The 18,400-nt window shown below is 44.0% G+C and overlaps 1 protein-coding gene across 8 annotated transcripts in view; it reads left to right on the top strand.

Moving 5' to 3' along the window:
* CTBP1 (C-terminal binding protein 1) overlaps positions 1–18,400 on the top strand; it is a 227,346-nt gene that overhangs the window by 145,102 nt on the left and 63,844 nt on the right. For 3 of the 8 annotated variants that reach the window (XM_068679654.1, XM_068679656.1, XM_068679655.1), the window contains exon 1: positions 16,350–16,641. The exons of the other annotated variants lie outside the window; for them this stretch is intronic. In XM_068679654.1, coding sequence (XP_068535755.1) covers positions 16,602–16,641 — 40 coding nt within the window. In that variant the 5' untranslated portion in view covers positions 16,350–16,601. Of the gene's footprint in view, positions 1–16,349; positions 16,642–18,400 lie in introns of those variants that run through there. 8 annotated transcript variants of the gene reach the window in all.

Raw genomic sequence — 18,400 nt, 5'->3', positions numbered from 1 at the left:
TTTTCCTGAATGAAACATGGAAGCAAGCGATGAGGCTGGATTGCTCGGAAAACAATTCATGTAAATTGGAACTGCGAAGGAGTCATCCTGCAGCCTCCGGTGAGCTTGGAAATGGGAGGACGTAATGGGGAGGTAGCAATGAAATTTGGGGCAAGAGGGCTGTATTGGTGTCCCAAGGAGCTGGCAGCACCCTGAGGACAGCAACCTCCTGGAGGATGGCTGGGGAGGACGAGCAGATGTATCAGCAGGGGCTGAGCTGCGCCGGTGCAAAAGGGCAATGTATGGGTGGAAGAAGGGAGAGGCTGCAAAGGAGGAATTTGGAAATCCTGCCCTGGCACGCAGGGATGGTGTGAGGAAAATCCAAACTCAAGTTGAGACTTGAAAGGGATGTCAAGGGCAAGAAGAGGTTCCTGCCAGCGCGAGAGCAGCGTTAAGGACCTGGAACTTGTCTGTGATGGGGCTCAGTGGGGTGTGCTCTACCCTGAGGCTGGCAGCAAGTGGAGGGTTGCAGGGCTTGATTGAATTAGAAGATCCTGTTCACCTGGCATCAGCAGATGAAGGCATCCAACAATATGAGGTTGGTTCTGTAGCTTTTGACTATAGCCAATAACTTCAGATTTCCAAGTTTGGCTGTATTACTGAATCATACGCGCTTGGGTCTTCACTGAGAAGGTGTTAGCGTCAACTCTGCCTATGCTAAAGGAGAGTAAGGAGTTCAGGACAAAGCCAATGAAGATTTTACACCCCCAATAAACTTACTAATGCTGTCCTCTTGGAAGCCCTTTTAACGCTCAGGGAAGATCCTGCTTAGCTAACCCTTGCGAAAAGCTGGGACGAAGGCAGGAGGTAAAGCAGTGGGCAGGTCAACAGCTCGAGCTCAGAGGGCGTCCTGGAAAGGGTTCCTCAGGTGCAAAAATTGCCCCTTCAACTTTGTATGCTGCCCCATGGGGTGTTCATGCAGATGCCCTTCTGCTCCTGCGGCTTCTCATCCCACAAATACCTGTTTAGCTGGTGTTTGGTTTTCTTATCATCTTGCCTATGGCTAACTGCAGTGGGTTGGGTGGTGTACCTGGAGACAGGGTAGTAAAAGATGGCTTTTACTATCCGTGTTTTTCTAAAAATCAGGAAAAGCTCTGGGTATGGTTAAACATAAAACAAGCAACGCCCAAGGTAGTGTACAGTCCCGATTTAAACATTTACTTTGTGATGGCATATGTTATTTCTTCAGCTATAGCAAGCATGCTAATTAAATATGGATTTATTTTACTGAAAATCTTTCACGTTTCTAATACAGCTGTGAGCTGAAGTTTATTTTGGCACACTGAACTGTGCTGTCCTCTACAGTTTATTAAATGCTTAATTGAATCCCTCTGGTCTTTCATTGTAACCACCTGAAAACTACTGTCTGAATAACAGTGATCTTTGTTTCATGTTCATAATTTAGAGCTCTGGGAAGCAGAAATTAGCTTGCATTAATTGTTATTTTGCGCAGTAATGAGTTACAAGTTTAACTTGAAACTTCAGTCTTAGCACATTGGGGTCTCTTTCACTTTAATGGCAAACTGTCATTGATTTCAATAACATCAATGCTTGGTCCGTAAAGAAAAGAAATATTCCAATTTATTTGGAAAATTAAGTACAGAAAAATGCTGTTTTCAGGCTTACTCGATTGTGTAAACTGTGGAGCAATGCATATTTCACACTTACTTCATGTGCCGTAATTCCTACAGTTCTCATTATGCGTGCGTTGTCTTCATGGGTTCCAGAAAAAGATTTTGTTCTCCAAGAAGCTGTTTTGCAATTAGCAACAGTGCTGGGGGTGTAATGGGGAGCCGGGACTGGAGTGCCAGGATCCGTGCACACGAGGCCGGGTGATGGGACATCAGCAACTTGAGCAGAAACTCGTGCACCTCTCCGCTGGACGAAGCCAAAATTTAGGATGAGAATCCAGGCAGATGGAGAAGCCGCCATGAGGTATTAAGGAGCGCGGTTGTGATAGGAGTGGGGTTGCACAGGCTGCTAACAGTGAGGAGCTGAGGTAGCCAGTTGTTTGCATCTTGTGAAAGCAATCCTGTCTTACACACCCTAATTCTTTTATGCAACACAGATATACCTATCACTAAGAAAATAAATGTATAAACCAGACTGGCACTGGCAGTCCTTTCTGATTCCAACAACAACAACTTCTTTGGTTGTGGAAATGTTTCGTTGACAGATGAATATGATTTTTATTGGTCTTAATTTCTACTTTTCATATTCGTGTCTCTGAATGACTAATTTGTGACTGTTTTGGTGATCTTTCAAGGGTTTACCCAACAGGATTCTGTCATCATTTTTATGGTTTTGTTTCCCAAACGGCTTTTTTTTGTGTTAGAATGACAGTAAACTTTTTCTAACCTGGACCTGCCAGGATTTTCTTGTCTGGACCTTACAAAGGACCACTCCTCTCTCCTTAACTTCACTTTTCATGTAACATTAAAACACTCAGCACTACTAGGCAATACCAAGAAGTAAATCAAAGTACGCACATGATTCTGTTTGAGGCTGCTCTAGGTGATATTTCCCAAACACAGTAGTTTTAATAACACAAATATAATTTTACAGGCCTGCAAATGTCTATTGTAGTTTGTTGCTGGCAGTAGGAACTTCAATTAATTGGATGTTGGGAGACCTTGGTGCATGCGACAGAGCAGAAGTGTGAGCTGCAGGCTATATAGCTGACTTCGTACAGGTCGTGCTTTAAGGTTTTTCTTTAAGGGTAACACAATCTAAGTTTTGCATACCCTTTTGAAACTGGGACAGTGACGTATTGCTGACGCGACTAATGTCTATACCAGGGCTGAATGTATACCTGTCCTTGGTCTCATTTGATGTACTTACCGAGGTGACTCCTCAGTTGTAATGGGAGGTCTAAATATTTTATGGATTAGCTCTCACAGCAAACTTGAGTGTTTAATAAGTGAATACTATACATATTTTAAAGGTGAAGAACCTGGATACATAGCAGGGAAGTGAATTAGGATGACAAGGGTGATGGGAGGCTGGTGACAAAGTCAGGAATTGATTGTACTTTTCCTGAATCCTGGCTTGTGCCTTAATCCACCTAATTTCTCCCAGTTACGAGACTCCTCGGTACCCTTACAAAAGCACTTGCCAACAGATTTCCTCTAGGCTCCATCTTACGCAATGATTTTGCAAACCGAACAGAAAGGACTGTGCTGTGTCATCAATTGAGATGTCAGCGACTTAAATACCAAAAATTGATGGGCAGCATCCAGTTCTACTTGTCAGATACAAGAATAGTCTTGCCGTGCATGATAGAGGAGGTGCTTAAGGAAGTGCTAACTGAGCTAAACCCAAGCAGGACGGCAAGTAGCATTGGTATGTAAGCAGTACACGTTGCCATCTCATCATCTGTCACTGGAAACACCTCTGCCAGCGACGTGCCCTGGGTAGTATGAACTTGAGGTCATTGCAGACCCGTGCTTCAAGCGTGGCTGACCTGGCACAGTTCGTTCATTGCTATGCTCCAAACATCCCTTTTGCTGTGCACTGGGCAGCATAAGAGCCCAAGTCTTTGAGTTATTTAATGGCAATAAAGCCAACTTGTTATTAATTTCTTGATAAAAGTCCTTGAGTTCAGCGGTGTGGGTTCTGCATGGGACTTCTTGCAGAATTCCAGTTGAAATCTGGTGATCTACGGTCTCTGGTGCTCTCAGAGGGGCCACTGTGGGCTCTCTCTGAAGTTTATTTCTTTCACTATGCTCTATAGTATAGACATCCCTCTTCATCAGAACTTCTCGGTGATAATTGCTTCTTATTAATAGACGTCAGGAGCGGGGTAAGATTTATATCGATAGGTGACGCCCAATGAAAGACTGAGATCATCCGTTCTCTTCGTGCCTGCCGGGAGCGGAGCAATAGCCAACAGTTAGTGGTGAGTTTTTGGAGCTGCAGCTCTGCAGAGCACAGAGCTGGAAGGGAATTTCTAGGTTACCTTGAACTCCTTTGTATCGCGTCTATCACCTGATATAGCTCAGCCCCCAAGATTTTATTGGGCTGATGTTGATCTTTCATGAACGCCTTTGAAGTACTCAGGAGCAGGTGAAGACACCAACATAACCCTTGGTAGTGTAGTCAATAACACCCACCAAAACAAACAAAAAACCCTCAGCAACCTATAAAATACAGTCTTTTGGTGCCTGGTATTTCTTTCTACAAAGGTAGTCATGTATCTTTCATTTTTTTTTCGGTAATCTGAATACAGTATGTTCTTTAAGACATTCTTCTCCAGTATTGACTTCTATTTTTGCACCCTTTCCAGCATACAAACCACAGATGCCAGAGCTGGCAGCAGTGTTTAACTGTTTTTCTCAGTAATCCCATCCACAGTGGCAAAATTTTCCCCCACACTTGCATTTAACTATTTCAAGGGAAACGTGATCTCCTCCTCTCTTGGTGTGCAACTTGGAGTTGAGCAGCACACCCAGAATCGCCGCTTTTTGGGCTCCAGTCCTCTACTCTGTCAGTGTGACAGAAGTCTTTTCTAACGGCAAAGCTTTCAATTTTGGTTTTATCAAAGCACGTTTTGTTGGTGTGATCCTCCTTTATCCGTGTTCCAAAATGCCTGTGTGATTGGACTGTTGCTATTATTTTTTACAGACAACTATTACTGTTTTGGCCAAGATTTTCCATGTCTGCATTGTTCGTGAAGATGATGACAGATACCCATTAGAAACATCTCTATTCAGAGAGCTCTTAATTGACAAATATGTCCTAGGGTCTGTCAGCTAACTGACTCCTAATCCTTTTAATATGTGTTTGTTTTTATCAGTGTTGTATAGCACTCATTTTTTGGCCAGAACACCGTGTAGTGCTAACTTGGACATCCTGCAAAGCTCTAATACCTCATGCCTTCATGGTTACCTTAGGTGTTGGGTGTTTATGAATCCTGGTGAGGAATAAAAATCAAGATGATTATTTGCTAATGAGAAGGATTTGCTATTTGGTATAAATAATCAGTGATGTGCATGTTTGCAGTGTCCGGGTTTCACCAGTCACTCATTCTGTGCTTACATTTGCCAGATCTAGTTTGGAAATAGATGTTTGTACAATGGCCCATCAGTTTCTACAGTCCTACTTTATTGAGACCATAATCTGCTACTACAAAAGAGATACAAACCAGCCTTTAACAAATACTCATGGAGTAGCGTTCTAGTAGAGGAAGTGAACATGGGGTCTCTATTAGCGTTTGGCTCGAACATGAACGTGCATGCAGAGCTGCACAAAATTAGAATTATTCTTTCTAATGCATCTGTGTGGGTGTTCCTGGTTCCTGGAGAAAAGACATATTGCGTTCTGCAGCGTAACTCCGTGTGTACCGAGGGGAATATGTAGTACAACTTGTTTGGATCGGGAAGAGGTAAAATTATACTGTGATGTTCTTACATACTCGGTAGTGTGAGCTGCTCAAAATTCTGTTTTTGTAATTATCCTGATTATTTACGTTCTTTGAATGTCCTTGTGAGAGTGATGTGTCGTTCTTTCTGGCTAAAATTATTTAGCTGTTTCTTTCCTCAGTTAATGTAGGGGGAGAAAATCAATATAAAAGATAATATTTTAGCATTAGTTGATCCTACAGTCTTATTCAATTCCAGCATAGCAGGCTAAGTAGCAAATGCTCTTAGCAATTGTTTCTGTTAGTGGAATTTTGAAAGCACTAAGAGAAATCTTGATCCGTGGAGACAGTACAATAATTCACATTGACATATTTTCCCCATTTGCCACAGGGCAAGTGGAACTCTTAATGCTCCTGTACAAAACCTTTTTCTCCTTTTCTCTCTCTCTTTTTTTTTTCTTTTCTCTAAGAGCAGAACGGTAACAGTGGTGATCATAACAATGGGTTATATGTAAAAATTCAGACTGCCCTGAAGCCACCAAAGGGGAAAAAAATCCAGAAAATTTACTGTCACTGTATCTTTGCCTTTTTTAATGGAAATTGTCGTGCAATTAATATACATATATATATATATATATATATATATATATATATTTGCATACTTGGTAGTGTTTTGGGGGTTTGATGGCTTTTTTAAGCAGGGAGGCACCTCTGGGGTCAGCGAGCAGGTAGCAGTGATTGTAAAACAAGCTTGTTTGAGCTCTGCGTATGCACATGAATTGATTCAAACAAAAAAAATCTCTTCTGAATCCATTCTGTGCCCCTCGACATACACTCAGCGCCCAACAGAGGCAGCCATGCCAGTGATGTATACACAAGGAATATTTGTTATCCATTGTAGTATTTTGCCTCCAGCTTTAAGAGACCCAATTTTATCTCCCCTTCAGCAGTAGCAATGATGTCGGCGTCAGCGTGCCACTTTTTTCCTTGGATGGTTAAAGAGCTGAGAAACTGAACTGTTCAGTGATAAAGATTTATGTAAAATATATATAAATTTAAGCCATTTCACCCATTTAGTACAGTGAAACTGTCTCTGAAATTAGATTTAAAGATGAGTTCTTGAAAACTTTGGTTGGATGTTCAGGAAATAATAGACAGTTGACTTCTAATAGTGCCAGAAAGAATAATTGCACTGCGAGGAGCAGTAATGATAGATGGCCAGATGTATTTCTACTCAATATGCATCGTGTTGGATGTGTATGCTACAAAAATGTGAGTGTTTTATTAGATTAAAGATTAACAAGAACAGTTTTCTAGGTAAATTAGCAAACAATTTCATTGGTGTCTCTCTGTCTTTCCCCTCTCTCCTCCCCACCCCCCTTTTTTTTATTTAAGACCGCCAAGAGACTAGGCTTAGGTCACAAATGAGATGAGTTTGATGACCTCAGCCCATGGCCTCGCAGACATCTGTCTACATCTCAAAACATCCATAGATTTTAGGACAATTGGAAATCTCTTGTTAGGAGCGATCCAGGAATAGACTGAGAACACAACTCTGGTTGCGATTGTAAGACCTCAGCAAACAAAAACTCCTCCTTTTCTGCTCAGCACTTGATACTGTGTTGAATTTACAGTTGCGGTGCTTGAAAGGGAAAGCATTCAAAGCACTCTAATTGAACCAAGGTAGTGTGGGTTGTTTCATTTTATTTTTTTTTCATTAGACTATTTGTTATCTACATGAATTATGTTCATTCCTCTCTTGTGATAGTTCTCTGATGTGGGTGCCTCTGTAATGTTAATCACGTAGGTGCAGCCTCTGGGAAAGACACCAACTTTAACCTTTCTGGGTCATGGGTCTCAGAAGCCACGTTACTTAGAGATCAGCACAGTACAGCCATACACAAAGTATTCCCATTTGTTTCCAGGTCCTTCAGGAAAATTTGATTAATTATTTATACGTTATCTATAGACGTTTATTTATTATTGCAGCTCAGTTCTCTCTGGCCTCCAGTAGTTAACTTAAAGTACATTTTTCCAAGGTGACTTCTGCATCTGTGCTATGTCTTGCACTGCTCATAAGGCATATCAAATCATTTCAATTAAGAACCCAATCTGTTTGCAAAGACGTGGTAGTATTTCCCTTTTTGTCTACGTCTGCTGAACTTTCCTCTTCCCACAGTGATGTACAGGCCTGTACTGTGATCACTCCTTCAGATGCATAAAATAATGCAAATTAATAAAAGCTGATTCTAAGATCAGTGCCTCTTCTGCTGGTCATAGGGATAGATAGGACCCAAGTAAAACATGGGAAATTGGAGCAAGGGAAAAGTAGCTTGAGTGTTTATATGCCGTAAGATGTTTCCTAGAATTAGGTGATGAAGCAAAATCTTGTGGTTTTTTGATTGCATCGGTGTTGCCGATTTTTAATTGCTAAATGTGTTTCTTGTGACCCGTAGGTTCACGTGGCATGTCAGTGTAGTGAGAAGTAATAATTTGTTACACAAAAGGAATATTAGATACCTTGCTTCATAAAAAAGAAGACAGAATACGTTAAGAGGCTGAATAATTGTCTCGACAAAAGAAATAAAAAAACTGAAAAGAGTGAGATAAGCAACGCGGCATTAACTGAAGCTGACATAATGTTCCCAGTGCCGTCCTGCGTAGCCCCTCTGTTGTCGGAGGCTTACCTTGTAAAACTACCATAGAAAGTTCTTGTCTTTATTTTAATGCCTTCTGTTTGTAGGGCAGGATGAACTCTTTGAGGGCTTTTTAGGGTCATCATGAGTCGTGAGCGCTGCCAGTGTGTCCGCACGGCAGCCTTCCTGCACCTGCGTGGCCCGACAGTAACCAGCTTCATAATCCATAGCAGTCGCCGTGGAGTGGTGGAGCTCCCAAAAACACCCTTGTAGGACCACAGCTGTGATGGGCTGTGGTACAAATCGGACACAAGAGCTGTCAGGTACCCTTTGGCCGCGTGGAAGAGCCGAACCACTCCCAAGACAAGGGGTTGGCAAACGCTTTCATGAGCTGTGTCCCTCTACAGCATTTTCTTCTTGTAACGGGGGAAGGCTTTTGGCAAGTTTACCCATAGATCTTAACGTAATACCATCATGTGTGGTGCTGAAGCGCTGCCTTAAGCTGTAAGTCACAGTATTTGGCAATAAATGCAAACTCAAATAGCGCTAAATCTGTTGATACCGATTATCACCTACCTGAATCAACTCGTACGCTAAAGTTGTGTATTATACAAATACAAGTGGCGTGATCAAGTCATGTTTTTGTTAGGAAAACAGGCATTTTCTCTCTTTGCATTATTCAGCAATACAAAGGGAGCTTTTTCAAAGTACGTGGTTACCTTATTACTGTGTAAATTGCCACCTCAACTGATGTCTTTTAGGATTCGAGTCGTATCTCAAGCCTTGCATAGTGATAAGGATTTCTTGCAGCTTACTTGTCAGATGTTGAGATTTAAATCTTGAGCACGGGAAAGTGAAAAAAAAAATTGCACAAGAATCAGTATTTAGGTTTAGTAAAAGAGAAAAATGTGTACGTTCAAATAAAAATCTTTGTTAGGTAACTATACACGTTAGGAGGGGTATAAAAATACTAGTTTGCTGCTAGATGTATGGAGACGCACCACATATAAAATGTGTTTCCGTGGCCAATGGGGTATGCATTTTTCTTATGAAATCTTGCTAGCTTATTTTTACTGTTCCAAAACCGTCAGCCGTTCCCTGTTACGGATTGCCTTGCCCCTATATTGTTCCATATGTTGTAACTATGGAATTGATTTTCACTGCCTGTCTCTTACTTGCTGCTGTTTGCTCCATTCGAATTTTTCTGGTTTCTTGGAGTACAAAGGGCTGTTTGTGGAGATTGCTACTGTCTTTTACCTATTTAATAGGATGTTTTTCTAATTTTAGTACAAATTGCTGGATATACTACTTTTAAAATGAAATTAAAGCGAGTCAAATGTGATCCAGTTAGAGCTTACACTTTTCATCATAGCCCATTCAATTCTTTAATAGTTATCCGTGGGTAGATTTTGTTACATTCAAAGAATTTTTTTCAGGTTTTTTGGCAAGCCAAGGGTTTTCTGCTGCTGGTTACAGCTGCTGCTCAACGTGCAAATACTGAAGGTATCTGTGCACAAATGCTGACGATTTACATTGTGGTATTATCAGATTTTAATTGCTTATGGACATGATCAGCCAGAGGAAGGGAAGGCGCTGCTGGGAGCTGCGGCATGTTTCAGGCTCTGGAGCGATGCTTCACTAGAGGTCACTTTTTGCTCACTAATGAACCATCTCTTATCTGAGTGGTGGGTGACAGCGGAGTGCTGGCAGTGCAGTATTTCATACGGGCACAAAGCTGGCAGTGTTCAGTCGGGAAGAGGATGAAATTCAAGACTGATAACTTGTAGTCATCCCAAGTGAATTTGACAAAGCAAAAGGGTTCACTTCAATGTCACAGATGTCTGCAATCCTCGTGTGTGGTTGTGTTCACGGCCTGTGGCAACAAAGCCACTTTATTTAACACAGTTTTGGCTTTTGCATCCTTTAGCATCCTTCCTAGTTTATCAGATGTGTTATCCTCTTCGTTAGTTTGGGAGACAAGTCTTCAGATGAAAACTTAGTGAGATGTTATTTTGATTTCATACGCTTTTTAATAGTTTTTGGTGGATTCCTCAGTTTTCTGTTACGTTTCAAACACGGAAGTATGATATTCTCTACACCACTTAATGAATGGGTTTGTAAGTGTGACTGTAATTGTTTAGCAACTTTAAAATTACCTCTGCTCCAACTACAGCTTTTTTTTTCTGGCTCCTAGTTTTATAACTTCTACCAAAATAAGGTCTTAAGTGTGTTGTGAGGGAACTAAGGAGACAGCAGAGCCTACCGGAGTGCAAATCCCATTAGAGCACAGGGACCATTACCTTACTGCCAGTGCAAGCAGGTAGGAGTGCACAGCATTTTTAAAGGTGCCAAGTGCTGCTGCTTTAGCCTCGTGCCAGGCCCAAAATAGTAAATCCCACTTCTGAGCAGAAAATTGCCTCGGGTTTGGACTAACATTAGTTAACTGCTCATGGCTTCAGAGCTAGAGCAGAGAGAGATGAAACTCCTGAGCATCTCTCTGTTGTCTTCGGGAAGTGGCAGCGGCATTGGCATGTCCTTGTCCTTCTGAATTTGAATTTCTACATCCACTGAGTTTTGTGGCTGTAGCAAAGACTGAAACAAAAATGAAGACGCACTCTGACAAGAAGTTCATTCAGGACATCTGCTGGTGCTGCTCGGCCACTGGAGAGTTAATTATTCTCCATATTACCTTTGAAATGACTATGACCAAGCAGGTTATTGAATGTATGACAAACTTGCAGGTTTTTGATCCCTGCAGTTGGCTTTGATATGTATGTCTGTCTGCCACTTCACTTGCTGCGTCTTGGCGTACGGAGCGCAGCATCACAAAGAGGATCTATTTTTCATTAGGAAGAGGAACTCAGATGTCGGAACTGCCCTGTGTGAGTCTCAGCCTGCTGCCCTTCATCGTACAGAAAATAACACCTTGCTTCATGACCAGGCCCGCAGATTTAAAACTTAAGAAGCAAATTACTGCTCAGCTGTAGCTTGCTACAACCCAGTTCTGTACAAGTAAATGCAGAATGTTGTTATTCTCATTCATTATGTTGAAAGGACGTTGTATTAAAATTTTTAATGGCACTTTTCATGTAATATATTCTTCCCAAACGCCTGTTGGAACACCTTTGGAGACAGCTGGATTAGTGCTCTCACTCGCTGATTGAGGGGCTCTCGGTAGCCTGCAGGATTTTGCTAGTAGCCATGGTTAGCTTTTTAAGGACTTCCCTGGGACGAGGAGCCTCAGCACAGCGTCTCTGCAACTTACACAATTTGAACGGGGTCCAAGATTTCAGACAGGTGAGAAGGAGAAAGCCTCCCCCTGGGTTACAAACACTGTTTGTTCTTTCATGTTAATTGGCTCTTCGTTCCTGGGAACACAGATTGTGCTGCTTCTCCTTTACCTCGTACAATGTCAAATCCCCAAAGCAGCCCTGGCAGCGCAGAAGGGAGCGAGCCATATGGGGCAGGTTGCAGTTGTTCCTTCAGGTCTGGACTGCTTCCACTGTGAACAGATGGACAATGGCTGACATCCACTAATGGTTCTCGATAGGTTTCTTCTGCTGTTCATCTCTATCTTCTTTTTCTCTTCAGCCAGAACGCAGACCTTCCTGGAAACGCTCTGTTAACTCCTCTTGACTAGATGGAAAATGATACTTCTTATTTCATGATAACCAGAAAATGCAGAGGATTTAATTCCACCCTGGTTCTTGTGGTTTCAGCACTTATATGAAGAGGGTGAGATCAAGAAGAAAATCCCTTAGTCACTTAATACAGATAACATCAGAAGAGAGAGGTTTTTTTGTGTTCACTGGTTTGAAGGGAATTTATTCTTCCTTTCATTCAGCACACTGCAAGCTTTTTCACTTTTGTGTGGCTGTTATTTCCAGTATAGAGCTAGTGTAGCCATTCCATTTTGAGAAAGGAGCGGTGCGCGTTTGGCATTTCAGAAATGACTTTGAATGTTTGACACAGCTGAACTTCTTGTTCATTAAGTGGAACTTTAATCTACTGCTTTGATCCTTTGGTAAACCTTCTTTTCTACAGTGAATGAAGGTCCTCTATTTTATTTCATGCTTGCGATGACCACCATTTCTTAAAGATTAAATGTCTCCCTTTTGTCAATTACTCTTTTTTCCATTTTCCCCTCAGAACCTGCTGAAAATGGTTCTCCAAAATGGCCTTTCTCTTTCACATCTACCAGAAAGCATTAACTTCCTACAGTGGGGGAGTTACACAGAGGAAGTAATACATTAAAAAAAAAAAAAAAGCTCTAATTATAATATGCAGTTGCAAAATGAAAGTAGACTGATCTGTATGTGTGTGTTTTTATTAAAAAATGCTTTTCAGGATCACAGTGAAAGAAGGAAATATTTAAATCCAAAGTCTTCTTTCCAGATTTGAAATAAATTGCATTGACTTATTTTGATTACACATTTTCAAGATCTATTTTTAGGATAAAGTTGAAATGTTGAGCCTGCTTTATTCAGCCATTCTTTTCTTCTGACATAAATCCCTTTCAGGATCTCCTAATAGCATCTGCGAGATTTACTATTGACAAAAGCTAAGATATTCCTTTGAAACAGAATCTTAGATTTTGATTAAAAAGTGCACAAAGGTTTTAAATGATGGCTTTACAAACTGTTAAAACAGGCGTTCCTATGAATGCTGCATGTTTGATAATGAGGGAGAAACACGCATGAACGAGCCAGCACACACACCTATGGCAAAATAAGGAAAATTTGTAAGTACACAATCGCAGTATCTAGATGTAGGAATACTGTCAAATCGCATTATTCACTTTAAAAAGAATTCGGCAAGTATCTTGGCTCGTGCTTAGATGATACAACAGTAAAACTTCCTCTTTCAGTATCTTCAAAGTCACATCTGCTAGAGATATCCTACCCTAATGTATCTAATTTGTGAAAGCCCAAGGTCATGCCCTCCTGATTAGAGATTCTGAGGGGAATAAAACTTGTACTTAAATTATACATATGGCTGTTAACAGATACACTTAAAGCAATGTATTTACTCTTCAGCACGTGTGCCTCCAGCTGACTCTTCAGAAGGCAGGAAACAGTTTGGGGGCTTTGAAAAATGTCGTAATTCTTGGTGCAAAACAGAGAAGACTCAGCAGCGTAATGTTACTGTTTTTTTTTTTTTTTTTTTTTTTGTTATAGTGACATCAGTGCCAAAATGTGATAAAAGGTTTGGAATTGTTACATTCTGGGGAATATTTCCTTATATTGTAGCTGCACAAATCATAGCCTAAGAGATGTGAAGAGGACCGAATGTTTTGTGACCCAGAGGCGATCTTGAAGACATAGGAAATGAAATGAATGGGGGTAGCTGAAGGCCTGGCTGCAGTCAGCTGGTCTGCTCCTGGATTTTCTCACGCCCGGTCTAAAACTAGGCCACTGAAAGCCACGTAGGGGAGAAGGAAAAGAAAGCCCCGAACTCTGGGTGAAAGCAAGCTTGATTTTCTTGCACAGAAACAGCATCGCATTGCGTTCTGCAGTTAAACTTCATTCCCTCCTCAGTTATTTTGTTTTCTTTTCCACCCTGAAGAGTCTTCCCGGCTCCCTCCCTAGAGCAGGTGCCTTGTGGCAGCTGTCAGAGAGCAGGGTGGAGAGACCTTGCGACTTGGGAGACAGGGTCAGATAACCTCTCTCCTTTAGCAGGTGCAAATCAGCTTGCTGCTATTGAAAGAAACGCAGTTGGCCGGTTACAATCAGCCGAGGGTCCAGCCCTTGGTGTTTTCCCAGGAACCATGAATTTGTGATGCGTGCGCGCCCAGGGAGGGGAGTAGGCACGTCATTACCTACAGCCTGCGTATTTGTTAAGCCTGCATACAATCAGAAAAGAAAAAGAGCAAGCATATGAGTCCCTTCATGAAGTAGCGTAGAGAATACCAAACTGCAGTATTAATAACCTCCTGTTATTGAATACTCCATCTGTTCATCATGCCAACTTATCCTCACTTGGAGCACTCCCCTTGTCATAATATTTTGTACCACACTCCCCTCCCTCCTCGGAGCAGCAGCTCCACTTCAGAACTAAACATTTGCCCAGTCGCCTAACCCCACCGAGGAAATGGTCTCATTGCCTGGGTCTGTTTACGTTTCTATATTAAAAAAAAGCTCAGATTTCCTTTCAGAATTTTCATTTTCGCTATTAATTTATTTTTTTTTTCCCCCGAGATGCTTCCATGTCCATATTGCTGTTCGCAGACACCGTGCTCACCGTCTGAGCGCGCTCTATCCCTAATGCCTGCTCCTGCTGATACTTTGCCACATGGCAATGAAGAAAAAATACATATATATATATAAATAAATCCCCATTTTCTCCCCAGAGCTTTGATACGTAGACATTTCCCTATTTGCTAACACCTATAAGAAATAAATAAAGCGGTTAGCCACTTTAAAGTGACTAGAGCCCAATTTATTCACGTCAGCCCCACATGAGGCACTCGGCTAGCTGCTGTCCTAGGGATGTGTAGGAACTGGGGGCTGTTTTAGGGGATTTTTGTCGGTGCCTGTGCTGAGGTGTGAGGAGATGGAGGCCGGTCAGGGGCTGCACCACCACGTCCTGGGAGGGGAGCCGCCTCCCCATCCCGCTGGGTAACGCGGAGGACGAAAGGGGAAGCCCAGCTTGGGTCGCCGAGGACCATCTGTAAGCTAAAAGCAAGGTTTCCTAAAAAATAGGGGTTTAGTTTACAGAGGGGGGGTCCCCAAAACCAGCCCCCCCCCCCCCGGGCCCAGCCCGCCCGAGGCGGGCGGCGCCGCGCACTCTTTGGTTGGCGGCCGCCGCCGCCGCCGTTTTGGCGGCTCGCGGGTCCCTGTGGCGAGCGGGGCGGGGCGGGGCGGGGCCCGCCGCCATCAGCGCTGGTAACCGAGAGCAAGAAGTTCCCGAAGTGAACCACCGGCGATTAATATTAATAATTATTAATAATAATTCAATCGAGCGATCCATCAATAATATTAATAGTAATTTCATCAAACGACCGATCAAGGAAAATTAGTAATAATTATTAATGTTTTCCCGAACGATCCATAAATAACCGTTATTAATAGTAATTACTAATAGTTTCCTAAAATGAGCCGTCAATAATAATTAATAGCTAATAATACGCTCCTGAAATGAATAGGGTGACTCATGAGGTTACATCGCAGGGGAGCCCTGTTTGTTGTGAGGCGCATCAGGGGGTGAGATGAGTGTATGGGGAGCCCCGGGTCTGCCCTTAAAGACCAAAATGAGGCAAAAAACTCTGTTTTAAGTTCTCTTGTCTCTGTCAGAGAGCTGGGGTGCTGCCATGCTGCAGCACACGGGTTGTGCAGCTGGTGACATGAGCCACGAGCCTGCAGTGAGCATGGTGTGTTTGTATATGGGTGGGCCAGGCGTCCCTACTGACTTCGTGCCCTGACCCCAGTCTCTATCCCCATCCTGCTTCAGGTGACAGGAGCAAGGTGCTGGGTTTCTGACTTCCACAGGGCTGGGGAAGGGCACATCTGTTGCTGAGGTTAACCAGCAGACCCAGGAGCGTCCAGGTCCTTTCCTCCAGTGCCTCAATGCTTATAGGCAGCACCCGCCATCTCCTTAAGTGCGCACCATGTCAAATGTTTTGTTTTGTTTTATGTCCATTTACAATTTTCCCCCAGTACTGTGTGAAAAAAAAAGGAACTGTTATCACTTGGGTTTGTGCTATGGCCCTGTGTGGGGTGAGCAGGCAGGGGGTGAGGCGGTGTGGGGCTGGCAGGACAAGCGAGTTGTGTGTGGTCTGTAATCACTTGTGAGGGGGGGAAGAAAGACAGGAAAAAATAACAAAATGAGAGAAGGGCTGATGTTTTGGAGATCTGGGGGGTCGCAGTGAGCATTAACACAGTTAATATCGAATGCAGTGTTAACGTTGGATACAGTGTTAGCATTGAAGGCAGTGTTAAGGTTGAACACTGTGGTAACGTTGAACAGTGTTAACATTGGATGCAATGCTAATAATGTTAATTATTAGTGTTAACATTGCACTCAGTGTTGATACTGGAGGCAGTATTAACGCCGAGCAGCAACACGAATCTACCACCACCACCACCACAGAAGTTCCCAAACCCCACCAGCGCTGAGAGCTTTCCCTCCACCACCCTCTCTGCCCGCCCCACTCACTCCCCATCCCCTCCACCCTCTGTGCACCACCAAATCGAGGCGGCGGCGGCGGCGGTGTGGAGCCACCCAGCCTCCAGCCTCCGCCGGCTCGGAGGCGGCGAACCCGTGCGCGTGCGCGCGGCGGGCGCGGGGAGGGGGGGGGAGGCGGTGCGCGCGGGCGCGGGCGGGCATGCGCGCGGGCGCGGGCGGGCGCGCGCGCGCCGAGGCGGCGGAGCCGAGGGGCGCCCAGGCAGCGGCCGCCATATGCCGCGGCGGCGCCCGCCTGCCCCCGGCCCAGCCCCAGCCCCGGCACCGGCTCCGGCCCGGCCGTGCCCCCCCCGCGGCTTCTTCCTTCCCCTCCTCTTCCTCCATCTCCTCCTCCTCCTCCTCCGCCCCGCCGCTGCCGCCGCCGCCCGCCCGGGCGCAGCGCTTCAATGGGAAGTTCGCACTTGCTGAACAAGGGCTTGCCGCTGGGTAAGGAGCTCGCCTCGCCTCGCCTCGTCCCGGCCTGCCGGGATCCGGGTCGGGATTGGGATCGAGATCGGGATCGGGATTGGGAGCGGGAGCGGGGGGTGTGCGGGGAGCGGGGCTGGCCCGGCGGCTGCAGCACCGCTGGGAACTTTGCCTGGCCGCGGTGGGGGGCGGCGGTAACACAGGAGTCGGTTCCTTTTTTAACTTCAATTTTATTCCTTAATTCATTTTTTTAAATATCAGTTTTTATTTTTGATCCCTAACTTTCTTGATTTTAGTTATTTTTTATTTTCATTTTTATTATCTTCTCAGTTTCATGTTTTTACCCTTTTAATTTCATGTTTCTACCCTTTCATTTCATGTTTTTATCCTTTTAATTTCATCTTTTCATCCTTTTCATTTCATCTTTTTATCCTCTTCACTCCATCTTCTCATCCTTTTCACCTTCTCCTCTCCTTAACTTCATCCTCCTATCTTTTTACGTTTATTATTTTTTTTAAATTTCACCTTTCTAACTTTATCTTCCTATCTTCCCAACGTTACCTTCCTTCTTAATCTCCCCCCCCCTCAAATTATAACCGGGCTTGGGGGGCAGAGACAGAAGGTTCACAACTTGCCCGCCGCTCGAACTCATCCTTTGGAAAATTAAAAAAAAAAAATTAAAAAAATAAAAGCAGCAGCGGGCTGAACCGCCCCGCTTTCCGCCGACCTGGTGCTCGCCCGTCCCTGCGGCCCTTTCCCAAAACAGGAAGTTTCCGAGCGGCGTTTTTCCCCTGGAAAAAAAAAATAATAAAAAAAAAAAAGTGCTCAAGGCCTGCCTGCTGCCACGGTTGCCCGAAATCCGCAGGCGGGTTGCGTGGCCCAGAGGTAAGGCTGTCCTCCGGGCGCTGGGCGTCTCTTCTCCTCCCTTTTCCTCTCCCCTTTTTGTATTTTTTATTTATTTTTTGTCGCTGTTGAGGCGCTGCCGAAGGCATCTTGCGGCTGGCTGCTGGGTTTTGGGGTGACGAGGTTGGAGCTACGCCCCTGCGCGGGGTGGCCGTGCCTTATTGTGTGAACTCCTGGGGGATTTTTTTTTTTTTTTTCCTTCTCGCAGACCCAAGACAATGTCGAGCCTGTTTATAAACATTACCGTTTTGTAAGCAAATGATGCCGGGGGAAGGCTATGAAGCGGAGAGCGGGCTTGTTTACCGTGCAGGCACCCTTCCCTCTGCTCTGCTGCTTTGTTTCCCTCTTAAACAGTAAATTCAAAAGTCAGCTTCTGACCGACGGCACCGAGCAGGACAGGGTAACCGTAGAAAAAAACCTGGTTATCAGCGGTGGTTTTCAAAATTTCACCTGTTGTAACCTAAATTAAACAATTGGACGTCACGCTATATTTTAATAACTGCTGTCCTTATCGGGAAGAAATGTTTGCTTTTAGGCCACGGCGGAGCGGCTCGAGATAATCATCCCTGTAGCCCCGCTGAAAATAATGAGGCCTAATAAACCCGAGCGAGTGTGTACTTTTTACCCGGTGAATTAAAATCAGCTCTGATATTTGCGGTGTACGCGTGCGTTTCGAGTGCATCGCGCCGATTTCCTTCTCCGGGGTCTTAGGAGATGTAAATAGTCTTATTTAGCATTCCAGCCCCATGGCAAGGAGCCTGACGCCCCATTAAAATGTTTTGAATCTCCTCATTGTGTCCTTGTAGGAAGGGAACGAGAAAGCACAAAGAAAAATAAAATTCGTATGTAAATAATTTCTGCCGTGGGTCGAAAGCTC

The sequence above is a fragment of the Anas acuta genome, chromosome 4 (genome assembly GCF_963932015.1).
Source record: "Anas acuta chromosome 4, bAnaAcu1.1, whole genome shotgun sequence".
Lineage (NCBI taxonomy): Eukaryota > Metazoa > Chordata > Aves > Anseriformes > Anatidae > Anas > Anas acuta.
The sequence above is the reverse complement of the archived record's forward strand: the minus strand, read 5'-3'. Positions and strand labels throughout refer to the sequence as shown.